This window comes from Poromitra crassiceps (genome assembly GCF_964638095.1).
Source record: "Poromitra crassiceps genome assembly, chromosome: 8".
In the NCBI taxonomy this organism is placed as follows: Eukaryota; Metazoa; Chordata; class Actinopteri; order Beryciformes; family Melamphaidae; genus Poromitra; species Poromitra crassiceps.
Genome location: NC_139629.1, coordinates 19,148,925 through 19,167,876, shown reverse-complemented (window position 1 = coordinate 19,167,876; position 18,952 = coordinate 19,148,925). Strand labels below are relative to the sequence as shown.

Below are 18,952 nucleotides of genomic sequence, written 5' to 3'. Positions count from 1 at the left end.
TGACCAAGATTTGATTGGAATTAGACTAAAATCTTTCCCCCAAAATTATTATTAACCCCCATCTCCATGTGTTTAGTGCAGCTATTCCCAACCTGTGGGCCGTGAAGGTATTGCAAGTGGGCCGCCAAATCATTTGCAAAACATTGCAATCTTTGTGAAAGTAATCATTATTATTATGCATGGAAATGCATTTCTCCGTTGTTGAATGATAGTTATTTAATTTGTAATCAATTGTTAATGAGCCTATTGCAGACAGCCCCTCACGTTGAGTTTCTGATTTCTGTGGTGCTGATGAACAGCTCCTTTTATCGTTAACATACAAAGTGCTCTGAGAATGCATTATTTGGCCTCGGTACTGTTTATGGTCGGATGTGGGCCGCGGACATTTTTGAGATTTTCATGCGGGCCGTGAGTCTGAAAAGGTTGGGGACCACTGGTTTAGTGAATATAGAACATAAAAAATAAATAATAATAGAGACACTAAAATCTAGTAGGTTTGGAGAGCGATCTGCCTCGTAACTAATCTTGCATATCGTGGCAATAAAAGTGATTCTGATTCTCTCACAAGAGGAGTTGAACAGCTGAGAGTTGTATTGCCTTAGAGCAATAACACAACTTACACAGCACATACATTTTTGTATAAAGAAACAAAAATAAATGAGAGTTCTTTAAAAATAAAAATAATGAATAAACAAAGAATAAGTTATTCCTTCAACTCGAATGATCCTGAGTTGAGATCCAAAGAGTTCAGTTCCTTGTGAGTGTGTGTCTACTAGGTCTACTACTGGGTAGAGCTAATAGTGTGTGTATACTGTACTGTACGTGCTTATCTGGTGTCTGATTGAATGGAGCTGGTCAGAGGTCACACACCCGTTCACAGTCTCACTGGGCTGGGCTCGCCATCACAAAATCCTCCAGATTCTATAGTTCAAAAACATCCAATTAACCTACACAAATAAGTGCAGAATAGTAAGACATTCTTACTTTCTGTTCTTTCTGTTTCTAACATGAGACATCATTACTTCTTTCTTCATTTGGAGTATCTCATCATGTTAGTATAACCAATAACTAAGGATATATTACAATTGCAATGAGATGAGTTACCCTGTATCACGAATGGTATTTTAACATTAACAAGTGAATTATTTATCAGGAATTACCATGTCACAATTGGTATGTTAGGGTTTTAAACCACTTTACCTGTAACATCTCTGTTTAACCATTTTTACACATCATTAATATACTCCACTGTAATCATCATACATGTAATTATCGCTATATAACCAAAATCAGTTAAATTACAATGTAGGCTGTACTACAAACCATTAGCCCCACTAAAACCAAATGCCAAAGTCAACCGAATAAGTGTAATGCAACTTTGCTCTGTTCCACCAAACTGTAGCTAGCAATTAGCTTAACGATTAGCATCAGCTTAGCAATTAGCAATCTTTTTAGAACATACAATATGCACCAAAGTATGTTTGAAACATTTTAGACATTCTCATAACTCCGCTTTTATGAAAAGTATGTGGACTCTTGAACATCAATGTGTAGGCTGACAGTGGCTAGCAATGACTAACATTAGCATGGAAAAACGTGCACGTCAACTCACCAGAGTTTCAAACACAAAATTTTAGGCCTAACTTGCCAGAAGCTGGGCCCGATCACGTTCACTGTTGGGATCCTGATAAAAGAACATCTTATTATTAGCATTTAGATAGCCTACGGAAATAATCAAAGTTTTAACTTACTATTCTGTGGTGTTTGATACCAAGAGTTGTTGTTTCGCAACACGTTTTCAGGGACAGATCTCAATGGAAATCAGGTGAAGACCACATGAGCCGTCTACCACTTCAGATTCACAGTCTCACTCTCACAGTGTATTGCACTTCAACCTCGAGCCTAATTTAGTTCCGTTTCATATGGGCAGGCTTGGGGAGCATTTTTTGTTACATGTAATCCGGTTACTGTAATCAGGATACAAAAAAGGTAACTAGAATCCCTTACAGTTACAGGAAAAAAATATGTTATCTAGATTAGTTACATTCAGTGTAAAAAAACAAACATATTCCAAGTGGCTGTGCACTGTAAATATTGGCTCTTTGTATTGTCTGTTTGATAGCCTATCATATGGTACAAATACATAAAACCTAAAACAAATTAGGGATAAAAACTGTGTGACTAGAAACCAGATATCAGTGCAATGTATATCTGAAGATGGAAATATTATTATTAATGTGAAATATAGGCAACACTTCATAGATTAGCTGAAAGCCTGCTGTAACCAACACATAAAGTCTGAAATGAGTATTACAGATTTTTTCTTTTTTTACAACAAAGAATGAGCAACAGACAACATGCCATAAATCAACACCTTGATGATGTAGGCCTATTGGTTGGCATTTCTTAGCTCAGGGGACAAGGGCATTCATTTGCAGATTAGAATTTGCCACCCAAATCCCCTACATGCCAGCCTAATGACAATTACACTACTGCTGTTGTGCTTTTGAAGATGGCATATGTCAATATCTAATCAAAGTTATGATGAGTTGATTTTTTCTTTCTTTCTTTTAATTCAAATACAAGGCCAATGTGGATTCATTGACTGGATTGGCAATCCCGCTGATATATAATTTCATTCTTAGGCCTATATATCTTCCCAAGATCCACTTGCTGAAAACAACACCACTTTCAACTACTGTTGCCATAGCAACAGCAAATTTTGATGGCGGACCTCGTATGGCATTGCACTTTATTGCTACTGCTGGGGAATGACTCACAGTGCACTCAGTCGCACATGCAGAAGCTCTCGCCAAGGAGAGACAGTAGCACACTTGGGCTGGGGTGGGGTTAGCAGTGATACTCAACTTGCGGCCTGCGGGCCACATGCGGCCCGCGGGCGCCCCCTGTGTGGCCCGCAAAGGAATAGTTTTTTTTTTTTTTTTACAGTGCACCTGAACGCAACATGCAAGATACCCGCTGAATAAGTGTCCAAATATTCATGTCATTCTGGCCAATACTCCACTTCTGTTATAGCATTTCAGTCTGGAATATGGAATATCTTTCAATAATCTATGATTTAGCTGCTAAATTGTCAAATACCGCCGTCTGCTCGCTACCCAGGCACTTATGTATGTAATTAACCTAACTAACTATCCGGTGTGCACAACATTGTCAGACTAAACTCCAGCTGACACCCCAAAAACCTACAATCCCCGACAGAAAAATGTATATTGTTTGTTTGGGATACTCAACTTGCTTTGCCCCTGGGCAAAGCAAGTTGAGTATCCCTGGGTTAGGGGGTGCCACGCCACCATGTTGGACGGACAACATCAAAACAAAGTTTTCTGTCTCCAGTTACCACTTTTAAAAGCTTCACCATGCAAAAACACAACCATGACATGGGAAACCAAAGTGCAGGAATGACATGTGACCAGAAGAGGCTGGTGACTCAAAAAGGTGGGAGAATATTCACTGTAAATTGTGGGGTCAAAAAAAGGGAGGGGGGATGGTAACTCGATTGTGGTAATGATATAAAAACCTATATTTTTTAAAGTAAAAAATATGAATATAAACTAAAGAAGCTATCAGATCTAAATCCCCTAATCCTCTCCTCTACTTGCGTCCACACCAACAGGAATGATAAAAAGCATACCAATATTTGATTTTGTCTGAATGCAACATTGTGTTTTAAATCAAATGCACATAATATATAACCTATAATAAACTAATGTGTTAATTTAGACAACTCAGAAAATGTGTTAAGGGGAAAAAAAGTCCCTCTGCAGATGGAGACAATTAAATTACATGAAACTTTAGTGCCACCTAAAGGTCATGTGAACAGAATATGGACAACATGAATTTGCATGAATATTTATTACTTGGCTAAAAATGTATTACTGCCTGACCATTCACCATTTTCTTGTTGTTATAAACTGCTGTAAAGTAAAGGGGGAAAAACAGACAGCTACAAAAAAGGAAAAATAATTATTTTCAATTGTGTCTGAAAAGAAGATAAGTTTGCTCATTTATTTTCCAAATCCCCTTCACCTAAACCTTGCAACATTTTTTCCCCGACTTGAAAAACACAACAAAATCTAATTTACCACACTATTGTACTGTCAGAACACACAATGTGTAAGTTGCAAATGGGTAGTCATAATTATATAATTACAATGTTTTAAACTTTTTGGAAAAGGGGGAACAAATTGTGGTGTTGACAAAACCTAAGGACGTCTTTTCAGGTGGCAGAATGTTGGAATAAATACTTTTTAAAATGTACATTATCTTTTTATTGCAATAAAACAGAAAATGTTTCAGATCATCAAAAACATCCATAATATTTTAAAATTATGATAAATAATATGGAATAATATGGATGTACAGAGTTCCCCCAGTTTCACCATTTTAATAAAAATTTTCATTGCGATTAACAAAATCTGTAAGACACATTCTGTCCCCGTTCTGTAGGATAAAACTAAAAAGGAAATAATATAATTGCTGAAAAAGAAGTATAGCCTATAATACTGTCTGATACAAATTAATTGCAGAGTTTGTCAGGTGGGGGTTGACTATTATTGCTTTCTCCAACAACTGCAATCAGCTATAAGGCTGAAGCTAGGAATAATTAAAGAAATGACCATGGACAACCCAAACACAGAATCATTCTGACTAACTCAACATTTCTCCAAAAAGACTTGAATAATGCTTTATTGAAGCGCCTCACAAATATTATAAATGAAATCTCCATTCACATAACCCAAGGCAGCGAAGGGATGTTGGGACATCACTTCAGTCAAACATGTTTCTTCCACCAGGGCTAGAGAGCGACTTGCCACCAAGACGAGTAGTTCCCTACAAAGAGAGATGCGTGCGTGTGTACACACACACACACACACACACACACACACACACACACACACACACGCACACACACACACACACACACATTAAAATATATATATACAGTATATATATACTGTGTGTATATATATATATATATATATATATATATATATATATATATATATATATATATGTTAATATATATATATATAGAGAGAAAGAATGATTGTGGAATATATTGAGCCACATACCCCAGCCTGTCCTTTAGAGAAGTTAGCATGTGCATAAAGAAGCACTGCAATGTCATTATGTCCTGCCTCCAATGCAATGGACAGAGCTGTGCTTTCATCCTGTGTACACAAAAACAAAGCATAGACATTATTCTGACTGTGTGTTCACACCAGAGACAGAGACAAAGCATAGACATTCTGACTGTGTGTGTTCACACCAGAGGCAGAGACAAAGCATAGACATTCTGACTGTGTGTGTTCACACCAGAGGCAGACACAAAGCATAGACATTCTGACTGTGTGTGTTCACACCAGAGGCAGACACAAAGCATAGACATTCTGACTGTAGCTACTTTCACACATGAACTCCGGATCAGGTGAGGGTTGCTCCCCACTGAGCCTGCCCCGGATGATACGTGAAGTGTTTCACACATGAGGCATGTTGCATTCTTACATGAGTAGCACCTCCGCAGAGTTTGTAAAGTAGAGAGGGGGCGGGGGTGGGGGAATGTGGGCATGACCACACAATGGGGAGTTGTGAAAACTAAAAATACATAATGGGCGATAACTGCCTAACGTTCACGGCATATAATCGTTTGCGCATAACGTTAGTAATTAATTAAACAACCCTACAACTCACGCCCAGATGCATCGATTTCCTCGAGTCGCAAGCACTACAAAGAAAACAGGTCTTTGCTATGTTCAGTCCTAAAATGCATCAAACCTACTAGAATTATACAGAATACAGGAAGCTAGACGTTTTTACCTTCAAAATAAAATAAATGTTGTATTACTTAGTAACAAAAAATCAGAATGGTCGACTCACTACGGGTTATAATTTACTTTTTGAAGGGAGCAGATATTCTTCCAGTTTATCTCTGTTCTGTCTTTCGAAACACACACAAAAAAACATTACACGTGCATTTGCTTTATTTAATTGCCATTATTGCGAAGGTTATACCCGGAAGTTTTCGTTTTATACTGCCTGACTTGACGCTACTTGGAATTTGCGGTTCTGCCCTTGAATCTTCACAAACGCTGTGTAAACGTTAAATCAAAGGCATGAACGCAACCAGATCCAGATACCCTACCTAGCGATGTCCAATACTGGGAAGCGGGACGACCCTCGCGTCCAAAAATGCTCATTAAATGTTTGTGCTGTGCGAAGCTATGCAGAAAGGAAATCGGATCAGAGCCATGAGCCTTTCAATCCAGCAACATGTTGGCTGTCGCACACGGAGCAGGTTTGAGGCGCTTCGCGCTTCATTGGAAAAACTGAGACGGCATGATGTTTTTTTGCTCGCTCATTCACATCGACTATTTATATAATAATAATCTGTCACGCCGGCTTTCTGTCTCTGTCCTCATGCACTCACTGAGCTGGCTACTTCACGGAGCTCTGGAGGGGGGGGGGACAATCCGCCCCTGTGTGTACCCTGAGCCCAAGACTTACCTCTGGCTAGGAGGAGGCTCGCGGGAGCGCGCAAGAGCCACCAAAATTTGTTCACACATACACCGCCATACGGATGCCCTCTAGATAACTCCTGAATTCCAGACATGTGTGAAAGTGACATGTGTGTGTTCACACCAGAGGCAGAGACAAAGCATACACATTCTGACTGTGTGTGTTCACACCAGAGGCAAAGAACTGCGTTACTCAGCTTCCTTTTAAGTTGAAAAATTTCAACTCAAGCGAATAGCGGCTGAGGGGGATATTTGCATCATTCGATGCCCGGGGTGAAGTGGCATCTGTTTCGGGTGTTTGCATTGACTTTGCATGTAAAAACAAAAAAGTCTGTTTGTGTGACGCCATGCTTAAAGTCACCAAAGAGGCCCAAAGAGGCGGGAATGACTCACTCACACTGTCAGTCAGGCTAGCGTTGCAATCTGGCTGTGCCAGCAGTAGTTTAACCATGTCAGCATGGCCATGCTCGCTCGCACACATCAATGCCGTGGAGCCCTCATCGTCCTGGAGATTGACCTCTGACCCCTGTGCCAGGAGTGCCTGCACCATGTCCATCCTGCCATGGCTCACTGCCAGCATCAGCGCTGTCTGACCTGCCTGGAGGGGCAGAGTGCAGCGGTCAAATACAAGTAGCAACCATTACACCTAGTATAGAGACATGTAGCTTGTCTGATGAACCAAGACATGGGCACTCTCTTCATCATTCACTCCTTGAATACAGTATATTATGCACACACACGCACGTGCACGCGCGCGCACACACACACACACACACACACACACACACACACAGTCACTTTCCCTGCATTGTTTTTATTTGCCTTAAAAGGGACACTCCGCCGATTTTCAATGCTGATTTATTTTCCACATAATCTCACACATATCTGAAAAGTGTAAACAGTTTTGCAGACATTCATTTAGTTTGAGAGTTATTGAGAGTTGATTTGAGTTAAGTTGTGGACCAGTGATGTAATTTGTGCATGAATGGCATCACTGGTCTCAATAACTGTCAAACTAAATGAATGTCTGCAAAAGTCTTTACACTTTTCAGCTATGTGTGAGATTATGTGGAAAATAAATCAGCATTGAAAATCAGCGGAGTGTCCCTTTAACATTTAATTTATTTATTATTTTTGTTGTTTTTGTGTTGACTTTTGAAGTCACAAAGATGGGATGTTAGGACATCACACCCACTCGTCCAGAGCAACAGACTAACCTGGCTGGCCTTGGCATTGACGTCTCCTTTTGTGAAGAGCTCCTCCACCACTCTCATGTCCTCTGGAGTCTCCACAGCGGCAAGTGCAGCCAGCATGATGGGCGTGTAGCCTGCCTTGTTTTGCTGATTCACGTTGCACACCTCTGTAGTGATGGTATCAATGGGGTCATGTGAGGAGAACAAATATGAGAAGCAAGTTATATGGATCTAAAAAAAAAAGTGACATGTCATGTAACCACAAAGGTCATTGGTGGTTCTTTCTAACCCTTTACAGTGACTACACCAAGTTTAATCTCGTAAGGAATTGTCAAAACATGTTTTTTGTATGTGGCCTATTCTAATAACGAAAATGAGCATAACTGATTGTGACTTCACTAAAGCCGCAATAAGTGACATTTTCTGACCACTAGAGGGTGACAGAAACTGCAACACATTTGTACTATAACCCACAGCAAGGCCACTACACTATGGAAGTGGCTACCAAGGACATACATTGCAAAGCACATTGCATATTGTATATTTGCAATGCATATTTGACCTGACTTAACAAAAAGTCAGATAAAGTCACCAGATCAAGAGAGAGAGAGAGAGAGAGAGAGAGAGCGAGAGAGAGAGAGAGAAAGAGAGAGACACACACACACACACACACCGTGAAACTCATTAATTCCTTCAGCCGTCACCGAACCCATGTAGCAATTTATAATGTAATAACTGCAGCATCATGTACTGTAATAAAAATGTAACAAGCCTCTAAATAGCTTGAAGGATAAGAATAATGTAATAACTCAAGTTATTACTTTTGATTAGGCAGCATTATTACACTCTTTATGAAGTAATAATCGCCTATTATTGTATGTTGTTAGTAAATTATCAAGCAAATGACTGTTGGTTGTAATTGTGTGCATTTTAAACTGCGCTACAAATTGCTGATTGATGACATTAAAATGTTGCAATGTTTCTCTCTGCTACCCAGGCTTTAGTGAATGTTGACCATTCTATCAAGTTGTTCAGAAAACGCCAATGCCTTAGGTTTAAGGCATTTTTTAGAGGGAGCCTTAGGTCTTAATGGGTTAAAGAAAGAGATCCAGCAGGAGTCATAAGCTGAACATCTGTACCAGCCCACATAAAGTAAAAACCAATCCTTCTGCGAGATTAGTACACTAAGGATCAGTTTCTTAGCAGGTGCAATTAATCTGAGCCCAACTGCTTTCACATGCTGAGAACTACTCGCACTTTCAAAAGTAAAAACACCATTTTGTAATCATGTACTATGAAGCTAATAACAATGACAAACATCTCACTTGATTTGCTACTGGTAACATAATTAATCATTTATCCTATTGTCATGAAGAGCTAAGGTTTCTTTCAGATTGTGCAGTGATGCCTGTCTGATACTGAATGAACTGTTGGAGGAGGAATTTTATCCATGAAACTGATATTGGCTGTAATTCACTACCTGTTATTTCTTTCAGCACTCTTGTTTTTTGAGAGCAAACACAGGACCGAAAATAATGCTGGAGGACTTTATGCAAAACACCTTCCTCCTATGCATTCCAATGAACCTAAAGCTAACTCCAGGACTGTGTAAGTTTATGATTTTAATTTGTCCAGCACAAAGGATCATTTTAGCTCAAACTTGTTTCTTTTAAGTCAATAATGTGGTTTGTTTTCTGCTTCTTCTCTTCTTCTTTTTTTACCAGGTTTTTATTATTTTGTTTTTCTCCACCAGTGTAGGCCAATTCCCCCTGCTATCCCGGTCGTTGCTCCACCCCCTGTGCAGATGTGGAGAGGGTTGTAGACTAGCACATGCTTCCTCCGATACATGTGCAGTCACCAGCCGCTTCTCTTCACCTGACAGCGAGGCGTTTCACCGGCAGGGCGTAGCGCGTGGGAGGATTATGCTATTCCCCCCAGTTTCCCTCCCTTCAAACAGGCGCCCCGACCGACCAGCAGAGGCGCTAGTGCAGGGACCAGGACTCATACCCCAGCAGCTTCCCACCCGCAGACACGGCCAATTGTGTCTGTAGGAACGTCTGACCAAGCCGGAAGTACCACTGCCGGGAATTGAACCCGGGTCTCTGCGGTCGTAGGCGTGTGCTTGTTACCTCTCTATGCCTAAAATTGGTTTCTGAAGTGTAAATAAATAACATCAGTGCATTTGTCCTTAGGTTTTTTTGTTGGCATTGCATTTCTAAAATTACAGGGAAATATAAAATGCTCTCCACTGAGGAAAGGGAAGGGGAGAGAAGAAAATAAACATCAAATCGTTATAGCATAGAGATGACCTCTAGTAGCCCTGTGGAGAGATTACCTGCATCCAGCATCTTCTTGACAACGCCAAAGTTGGAGTGAGACACACAGTAGTGAAGGGCTGTGTTTCCATTGCCATCAGCCAGATTTGCTACTTGTTGCAATACGGAGGGTGATAGAACCCTAAACGTTGATAAGTAGTCTGCCACCACGTTAGGAAGCGATGATTTTTGGCTGGACACACGGAACCACTCTTGCTGGACTGTGTGTAGACAGGAATGCTGGGGGAGACAAGAATACCAGCACTCAGGTATGTGTAGCCATGCGTCCCGTTTTGCAAGTTGCCATAATTCACAGTGTGAAGAGCAATTTCAACCTTGGATAGTCAAGGACATGACTGTAATTATGGGATGTGACTGAAGGAACATAAACAAAGAAGATGATAATAAAGCAATCATTCACCACAAACGAGCTCCAAAACAGCCTCATAAAGGAGAGAAATAGAGAAAGAAAAGCAAAAGGTATTATGTATTATGGAGTTTCGTTAGAATACCAAGTTTCATTGGAGCCTCTATTTGAAACTTAGAAACATTGTTTGTTTTTAGGTCAAGAAAGTTTCCATAGCAGAAAATTACAGAGTTGACACATTCCTGGGCTTTTTGTGTCCAAACTCATTTCTTTTTTTAAATTACATGGTTGAAGAACACACCCTGCATCAGCACTCCTCCAGCCCCATCCCTTCCTCTCACTCTCACTCACACACACACACACACACACACACACACACACACACACACACACACACACACACACACACACACACACACACACACACACACACACACACACACACACACACACAAGCCCTCTAATACAATATCATACAATATAAAATAATATATAATAATAAGTCAAACTTACCAGGTCCCTGCTGGATAAAGTTGTCTCATCACTCAGGTGGATCTTTAAGGCTTGACATGCAGAAAACATCTTTTCACTTAGCTTAAACCTTAAGGGAGGAGGGAGAGGGCAACATGTAGTAGTAGTAGTACTGCTTAGTACCGTAAGGGAGGGGGGGAGGGCAACATGTAGTAGTAGTACTGCTTAAACACTTAGCTTAAACCTTAAGGGAGCGGGGGAGGGCAACATGTAGTAGTAGTACTGCTTAAACACTTAGCTTAAACCTTAAGGGAGCGGGGGAGGGCAACATGTAGTAGTAGTACTGCTTAAACACTTAGCTTAAACCTTAAGGGAGGGGGGAGGGCAACATGTAGTAGTAGTACTGCTTAAACACTTAGCTTAAACCTTAAGGGAGGGGTGGAGGGCAACATGTAGTAGTAGTACTGCTTAAACACTTAGCTTAAACCTTAAGGGAGGGGTGGAGGGCAACATGTAGTAGTAGTACTGCTTAAACACTTAGCTTAAACCTTAAGGGAGGGGTGGAGGGCAACATGTAGTAGTAGTACTGCTTAGTAGGCACTCGTTTACAATGCAGAGGATCTCTGTGGTCAAAGTGAGCTTGAGTACAGTGTAAAGGGAGCTTGAGTACAGTGTATCATTATGTTATTATTCAAATCAAAGATGAATTGTAAAAGCTTACCTCTGTTGTGTATGTGATGTCACAGAGCCTTGCAGGCCCCTGCCGGGGACGCCTTTGCCCTGTCCATCTTCATCAGACCGGCCGGGAACCTCCCTCCATTTTCTGCTGCCTTTCTGCTCCTCTTCGGAATGAGCCTCCTCACCGGCAGACGGCCCGTAAACTGACATGGGGTCTAATCTAAGGACAAACCCACGAGGGGTTAATACGCTGAAACTACATGAACATACCCAGCCAGCCATGCAAATACAATGGACGATGCCTGAGGACATTGGTTCGCCATCACATTACAACAAAGAAGAGGTTAGACAGGTCAGGACAACCTCACCCTGTGGTCACCCTCATCAACTTCAAGGTCTTCCTGTTGCTGCTGCAGCCTTGGCCACCGTTTTGTTTCTTCATGATGGACCGTAGCATACTGACATTGGTTGGCCTGTCTAGGGACAAACAATATACACCACACTTAATTCATATCATTGTGACATTTGGAAGGTATTCACTTGTATTATGTGCAATCCGTGTAGTTCATTTCAAAAAGCCCGATAATAAAGCCCGTATAGGTCAATCTGGATCAGTAGGAGTGATTAAGAATGTAAATTCATAAGAAGTGCTGGTTGCGTTTTTCTTACAAATGCAAAAGCATCATTTTAAAAAGGGAAAGCGTTCCCTCACACACAGGTCTTTCCTACCAAGCCACTCAATTTTAGACACTCGTCAACCACAAACCGCTATGAAATGTCTGCTTTCCCAAAAGCCAATATCATACCAAACATTGCAAGCGTACGCCTCAAAGCGTCAATTTGCCAAGCCAGAGAGGCACTTCCCCTAAACTTCATAGCAGTTTAAAGTGGGACGTGGGAGTGGTCTGCGCAGAGAATATTTTTAAACTTTTGAACAGACAGTTGCACTTTTACCCTCCGGATGTTTACTGTCTTTCAGCAAGATGATCTTGGAACGTAACAGATAAAGGGATTATCCAGAACTAAAGCTGTGTTCACACCGAGATATTTATTTTTCTCCCTGTCGCTCGATTCAACCCTTTGGAATCGCTCTGTCGCTGTGTTTAAATCGCTCCGCAAACCGGGAGCGCACTCTGCCCTCGGGCCGAGGTGTTCATACTCAGGGGGTGCAGCGAGAAACGAGAGAGATCTTCACTGTCAAGAAACAGTCAAGCAGCACACAGCTCCAACGTTAGACAGGATGAAAACACAACTGTTTTTTCCCCCGATGCAAGAATGAATAAATACTCCGGGGTTACGGCAGCCAATAGCAAGCGACTGTTGGCAGCGAAATTTCGCTCGAGTTGGGATATTTCATCTCAGGCGCAAGCGTAATTTCGCCCTATCGCTCTGTCGTTCAGACTCCCAGCGATTTTTCTCCTGGGCGAATATACACTCAATCGCTCATTTGCATTGACTTTGTATGTAAACTCGACGCCAGCGAAAAACTTTAATAGGTCGGTGTGAACGCAGCTTTAACACACTGATGTGCGGGCACACACCCACCCACCCACAATCACCCACACACACACACACACACACACACACACACACACACACACACACACATACACACAGATTTACCTTGCAGAGCTAAGGATGCCTGTTCTTCAATCATTTGGATCTTTCTTTTCACATCTGATTCATTGCAGAGTTGGTAGATTTCTGCTTTCTCACTATTGGAGGAGTCAGAGAGCCGAGACAGTGACTGAAATGGTCTGTTGGCTGCAGCAGAGAAAGGGGGTGTGTCAGTTAAGGTTTTGAATGGTAACAACAACTAGGGATGCCATTTTTTTCCCTTCTGATATCCGATATGCAGATATTTTCCAACTCTTTTGGCCGATGCTGATACCATATAGGCCTATGCATATACGCATTTTCCCCCACATAATTTCAGAGAACATCAAGTCTCTGCTGTAGTGGAATTAACACATTATTATGCCTCCTCTTATCATGATGGCCAGTGGCAGATGCAGACATAAATACAATGCTTTTCACAATGTACATATTCACTGGGCAAAATAAGAAAATTATTTCAACTTAGGTTATCTACTGTAAAACATGTCATATTTTAATGTTTATAACATTTTCTTTCAAACAAAACATTTAGTCAAGCATTGAGCATTTGGGCATAATCAAATCGTCATTTTATCTGTCTGTCATATCGGCAGAAACATTTGTTTGGGTGAGATGCCGATTTTTCATTTTAAAGCTTTATCAACCAATACAGATGACGTGCTGATATCATCGTGCATCCCTAGTACCAACCTATTCACCTTATGTAGCCCCGCCCACTTGACCCATTGTGTCACGACTTCTTGTTCAAAACGCCGGCTGTTTTACCTGCTCAAACTAGTCTGACTCACCTGGTCAAACCTAGTTGCACACACATATGAGTCAGACTAGGTTTATGAGTCACAGGAAGTGTAAACACAATCAGAACTTCCGATTGTGTTTACACTTCCTGTCTCTCAAGCCAGACTCTCTCTTCTATATAAGGTGAATATTTCACAAAGTAAATAATGAACACCAATCCCCACAGGGCTACCTGTACACTGTGAATCTTCAGGATGGACTTCTGTTCCTCCTTGTGCCGTGGCTGTGTTTATGTCAGTCAGGTTGGAGCTAATATTTGTGGGGCTGCTTTGCTGCTGGGCAAACACCTCCCCCTGCTGGCTGTAGGGCTCTGAGAGCGGGCCCTGCTGCTCTGTGAGCAGCCTCTGCATCTTCTCTATGTAATGGTTCAGCTCCGCGTCCCACTGGGCCGGTGCAGACTGCTGGCACACATGGCCAGGTATTTGGGGTGAAACTGAGAAATCCCGTATTTTCCCCTCTCCTACACCAATGCTCCTAGTCTTGGTGGGGTCAGGTAGATGGGAGGGTCCACAGGCCATATTCCGTGTTTTCAGTCCAACCAAGAAATTCTCATGAATGTTTGTGAATCCAACGCCTGTGTCCCGGGTTGCCTTGGCCTCTGTCACTGGTGTGTGTGTGAAGGTACCTCCTACCAACGCTGCGGTTCCTACGCCAACTGAACGGGTCTCTGGGACACCTCGGATGTCTCGGACCCTGTTGCCGACCGACACCGTCCTCGTAACAGCCTGCGTGGTGTTGGTGTGCTTGTCTTGGGTATTGAGGACAGTGTTGGTACTGGAGTTGGTGTTGAAGGCATGTCTGGTACTGGTAAAGCGTGACACTGAAGTGGACACTGTGTTGGTGCGCTGTGAGGCTGTCTGCGGTGATGCCGTGATGCCCAGATCAACCCCTCTGACTGGATCTGTGGCCATGCCAAGAGAAACCACTTCCTTTGCCTCTCTAACCTTCATGCCAACTGAACAGTGCTCACAAGTCCGTGAACGATGCTTCATCGGTCCTTTCCCAGACCCCAAATTCTCCAATGTTCTATCAGTGTTGGTTTCTGCATCACACACCCTTATCTCTGTCCCAACCCCCTGTGTGTTCGTAATAACTTCTATCCCCACACACTGTTCCCTGCTCTCCACCCGCTCCCTTACCTCCCAGTGGCTCATGGGTACATCGGGGCCTGTGCTTAAACTCTTAAGGTCAGGTCTACAAGATACTCCCACAGTGCACCTCTTCACCTCAGCCATCTCCCCTGTGCTGGCATCTCGCTGCTCTGTGTGGTTACCCACTCCCTGGCTCCTGGTGTGAGGCCTAGCCTCAGTGCCCGTGCTCTCAGTAGATGGCTTGGCGTTGGAGGCCTTGTCCACCCGGTTCCTAGCCCCTGCAGCGTGAAGCTCCAGCTTCAGCCGGTTCATCTCCGACTGGAGAGCTGATTCTTTCAACTCTGCTTCCAAGTGACAGATTCTCTCTTTCAGGGCCTCAATTATTTGTTGCTGGGCATCAAACTCTGCCTCCCGTTCTGTGACAATTCCAAGGTTGACTTCAGACACTCCTGTTGAAACGGACCTTGTCTCTATCTTTTCAGTGTCCACATATTTGTTTTCCTGTGTGGGTTTAGACAAGATGATGCCTATCTCATCATCAGTTCCAATAGCAATCGACTTAACAGGTCTGTCATGCAGTGAGCTTATTCCATGCAGTGCTTGCAACCGTCCACCCTTGATGGTCCTTTCCAGTGCCTGCATCTCTTCAGTCAGTTGCTTGAACTCCCTGAGGCCAGTGCGGTCACGTTGCACTATGCCCTCAAGTCCTTCCTCAGTCTCCGCCTGCTGCTTCTCAAACTCAGAGACCGTCTGCAAGTGGTCAGAACTCCCTACACTATATGCTCTCCTCCATATCACATCGGTTAGGTCCTGGTTGTCATTCTGGTTCTTGAACTGAGAGACCAGTTGTCTCTTTTCCTCCTGAAGGACCGAGATCTTCACCTGTAGGATAGGGATGATTTTCACCTGCTCCTCCAGCTCCTTCAGCCTCTGCAGAGCTACCACCATCTGGTCACGGACATGCTGCAGGTGCGTGGGGCTTGTAAGTGGGGTGGATCTGCCAGAGCTCAGGCAGCCTGCCACAGAGCCTGTGCTGCCTCTGCTGCCCATGGCGGAGCTAAGGTGGACAGTCAAATCACTCCCGGTGCCCGTGGGCTTGTTCCCATTGTTGTTCTGGTTGAACGCACCCAAGCCAGTGAAAGGAGAGAGTGACCCAGTGGAGCCTATGCCTCCGAAGCTGGCCAGGCGTCGACGGGGATGGGGCTGAGGTGCAGGCTGGATGTTCTTCTCCTGCTCCAAATGTTTGCGGGTCTCCATCAGGGTCTTTTCCACCTGGGGGTTGTGTCTGGGTGATGTAAGAGATCTGGCTGCAGGCAGAGGCTTGGACTCAGGAGGCACCTGAGAGGCTGCGGGTCCTTCATTCCTGGAGGGTGGGTTATCCGAGGAGGAACCATGGGCTGGAGGACGAGGTGGCCGACCTCTGGTGATAGAAGACATGCCCAATAGTCTAGTATCATCACTGCTAGATGACGACAGGGATTCTGCGGAATGCCATTGGCCAGGCAAAGTTTCATCTTGTGGTTTTTCCACATTATTCACGGCCACTCTGGGCCTCCTTTTAAGACTTAGTCGCTTAATGGTGGTGCTGTTCTGGAAATCGTCCACACACTCGAGGGAGCCCAGGTCCAGCTGATAACGGTAGACTGCTCAGAGCCTTTTCCACTGTGACCTGTTCAGATCCATAGTGAGAAAACAGCAATAATTTATTTATCTTACTATGTCACAAAAATTATTCCAAACATTGGGTTGGAAATTGGGAAATCTTAAACAATAGAAATAACAAAATTCCTATGTTCCCCTGATTGCATGTGGCAATCATGAAATTATGAAATCCACAATAAACCACAATAAATGTGCACCATGCATTGTGATAATTGAGATCTACCATTTAAAATTGTTAAATGCTTTCAAAAAATAAAACATTGTTTGCCTCACCTACTGGAGGGCCAATATTCATGAATAATTCACAATCTAAACAAATATCCTGAACTCTTTGTAACAAACAAATATGATTGAAAAGCTGATAACATTCTGTAAGACTTAATGCACATAAGCAATTATTTTTTACTTACTTCAGATCCTGCAGTACAATTTGTTCTTACCTTAGTATTATATCATCTGTGACCACTTCGATCTGAGTCTAGACTTCTCTCACCCCAAAATGTTTTTGACTATAATGGCTCTTTAGCTGTCCCTCCAGTGGAGGAGGGACAGAAGAGGATTTACCAAGCGTGTAGACACCGAGTTTTGAATAGTGATTGGCTGACTCTCTAAATGGTACGTCTCTCTGCACAGACTGGACCCACTCTATAATTACTGTGCATGCCTCCCTATAAATGCCCAACCATATTCGAGGCCGTTTTTCCCCAACCACAGACATCTTACAGCCACTGAACAAACAATAGAAACAAAACTCCCTAACCCTTTCTCATTCATCTGCTGACACTTTGCTCAATACATGTTGTAATCCATCAAAGCAGCACAACACAACGCAACAGTAAAATGATGTTCATTGAAGTTGTTGGAGATTAAGATCTGTGTTATCTTTGAGATGTTACATTTTAGGTTTTCCTTAAGGCAACATTAAATGGCAATGTAACCACTACAAGCAAGATAATGAATACATTTGTGCCTAATACATAATATGAAATATTGCAGAAATTAAGTATCAAGCAAAAAAAGAGTTAGCGAATCGGTTATAATAATAACAACAGTTACCTGACCCATTTCTCAAGATGTAATTGCCTTGAGCCATGGAACGTATTTCACAGTTTATCAAGAGTGGAGTGATCCATTCACTTCCTGTCCAGCCAGGTCTTTGAATAAATCTGCACATTAGAAGTCCAAATGAGAGAAAAACAACAACAAAAGCAAATCATAATTTAATAAATGTATCATTTAGATGTATCTGTCTATCCCTCTCTTTCCTTATACATTCACTGTCCTTTTGCACCACTCTGTCAAGTGCACAACACACACACACACACACACACACACACACACACACACACACACACACACACACTCGCTCTCTCTCTCACATTGTCTCTCTCTCCTCCTCTCTCTTGGCTCAAAGACAACAGTCAAGAACAGATAAGCTTACAATGCTTGCATAGAGGAAATGTAATGCCATGCTAGACACATTATATGATACTGCAATGCACATGCAGCTTCAGAGCATAACGATGACTCACCACTGTACTGCAAAGCCGTATCACTTTTCCTGTAAGTAAGCATCTCCTGTTCTCACAACATGGCATGTTTTTGGTTTGGTTTTAGACTGACTCTCAAAGAATCTCACAGACAAAATGCACCCTGTCAGTTGTTTTAGCATCTGTACTGTATCCTTTATACCCTCATTCACAGACAAATCCAGTTTGTTCTGCTGCACATAATGTATAAGATATAATCAAGCAAAAAAAGGAAAAAAGGAAAAAAGAAAAGATTTAAATTAAGTTGTTCCAACAGAAAAATTATAGGGTAATATGATTCATCAGGTGAAAGAATACAAGCACACAATGCAACAATTTAAAAAAGCAATAAAAATAGTAGAAATAATTTAAAAAAAAGCAACGGAATGGAATAGAAACAATTGGGATTACAGTATGTAAACATATGTTGTTGACTATAGAGTACCGCAGGGATGGCATATTTTTGTAAGCTTATCCAGAAGTCCCTGCACTTCCTTGTTTGTACGTGTAAAAGTCAATGGAATTTGTGTATAGGGATTTCAGTTAAACACATAAAATATGGTCTGTGGTTAACAAAGTTAACGTTAAGTTAAGTTAAGTTAAAGTTTGTGTTCACCAAGATGATCTTCACAAATGTGGACCAGTTTTTATGACTTTTGAAGCATTTTCGTGAAAAAAACACATTCAAACGC

The 18,952-nt window shown here is 42.2% G+C and overlaps 1 protein-coding gene across 1 annotated transcript; it reads right to left on the bottom strand.

Annotated features, from left to right (window-relative positions):
* Nucleotides 1–4,791: 4,791 nt before the first annotated feature.
* LOC310780539 (KN motif and ankyrin repeat domains 1-like) lies at nucleotides 4,792–16,506 on the bottom strand (the record flags this gene model as incomplete). Its single annotated transcript, XM_083641103.1, has 10 exons — nucleotides 4,792–4,854; nucleotides 5,097–5,195; nucleotides 6,937–7,137; nucleotides 7,757–7,899; nucleotides 10,068–10,287; nucleotides 10,928–11,015; nucleotides 11,607–11,783; nucleotides 11,932–12,040; nucleotides 13,187–13,327; nucleotides 14,151–16,506. The coding sequence occupies 10 exons, from the start codon at nucleotides 16,504–16,506 to the stop codon at nucleotides 4,792–4,794; spliced, it is 3,597 nt and encodes a 1,198-aa protein (XP_083497229.1).
* Nucleotides 16,507–18,952: the final 2,446 nt, after the last annotated feature.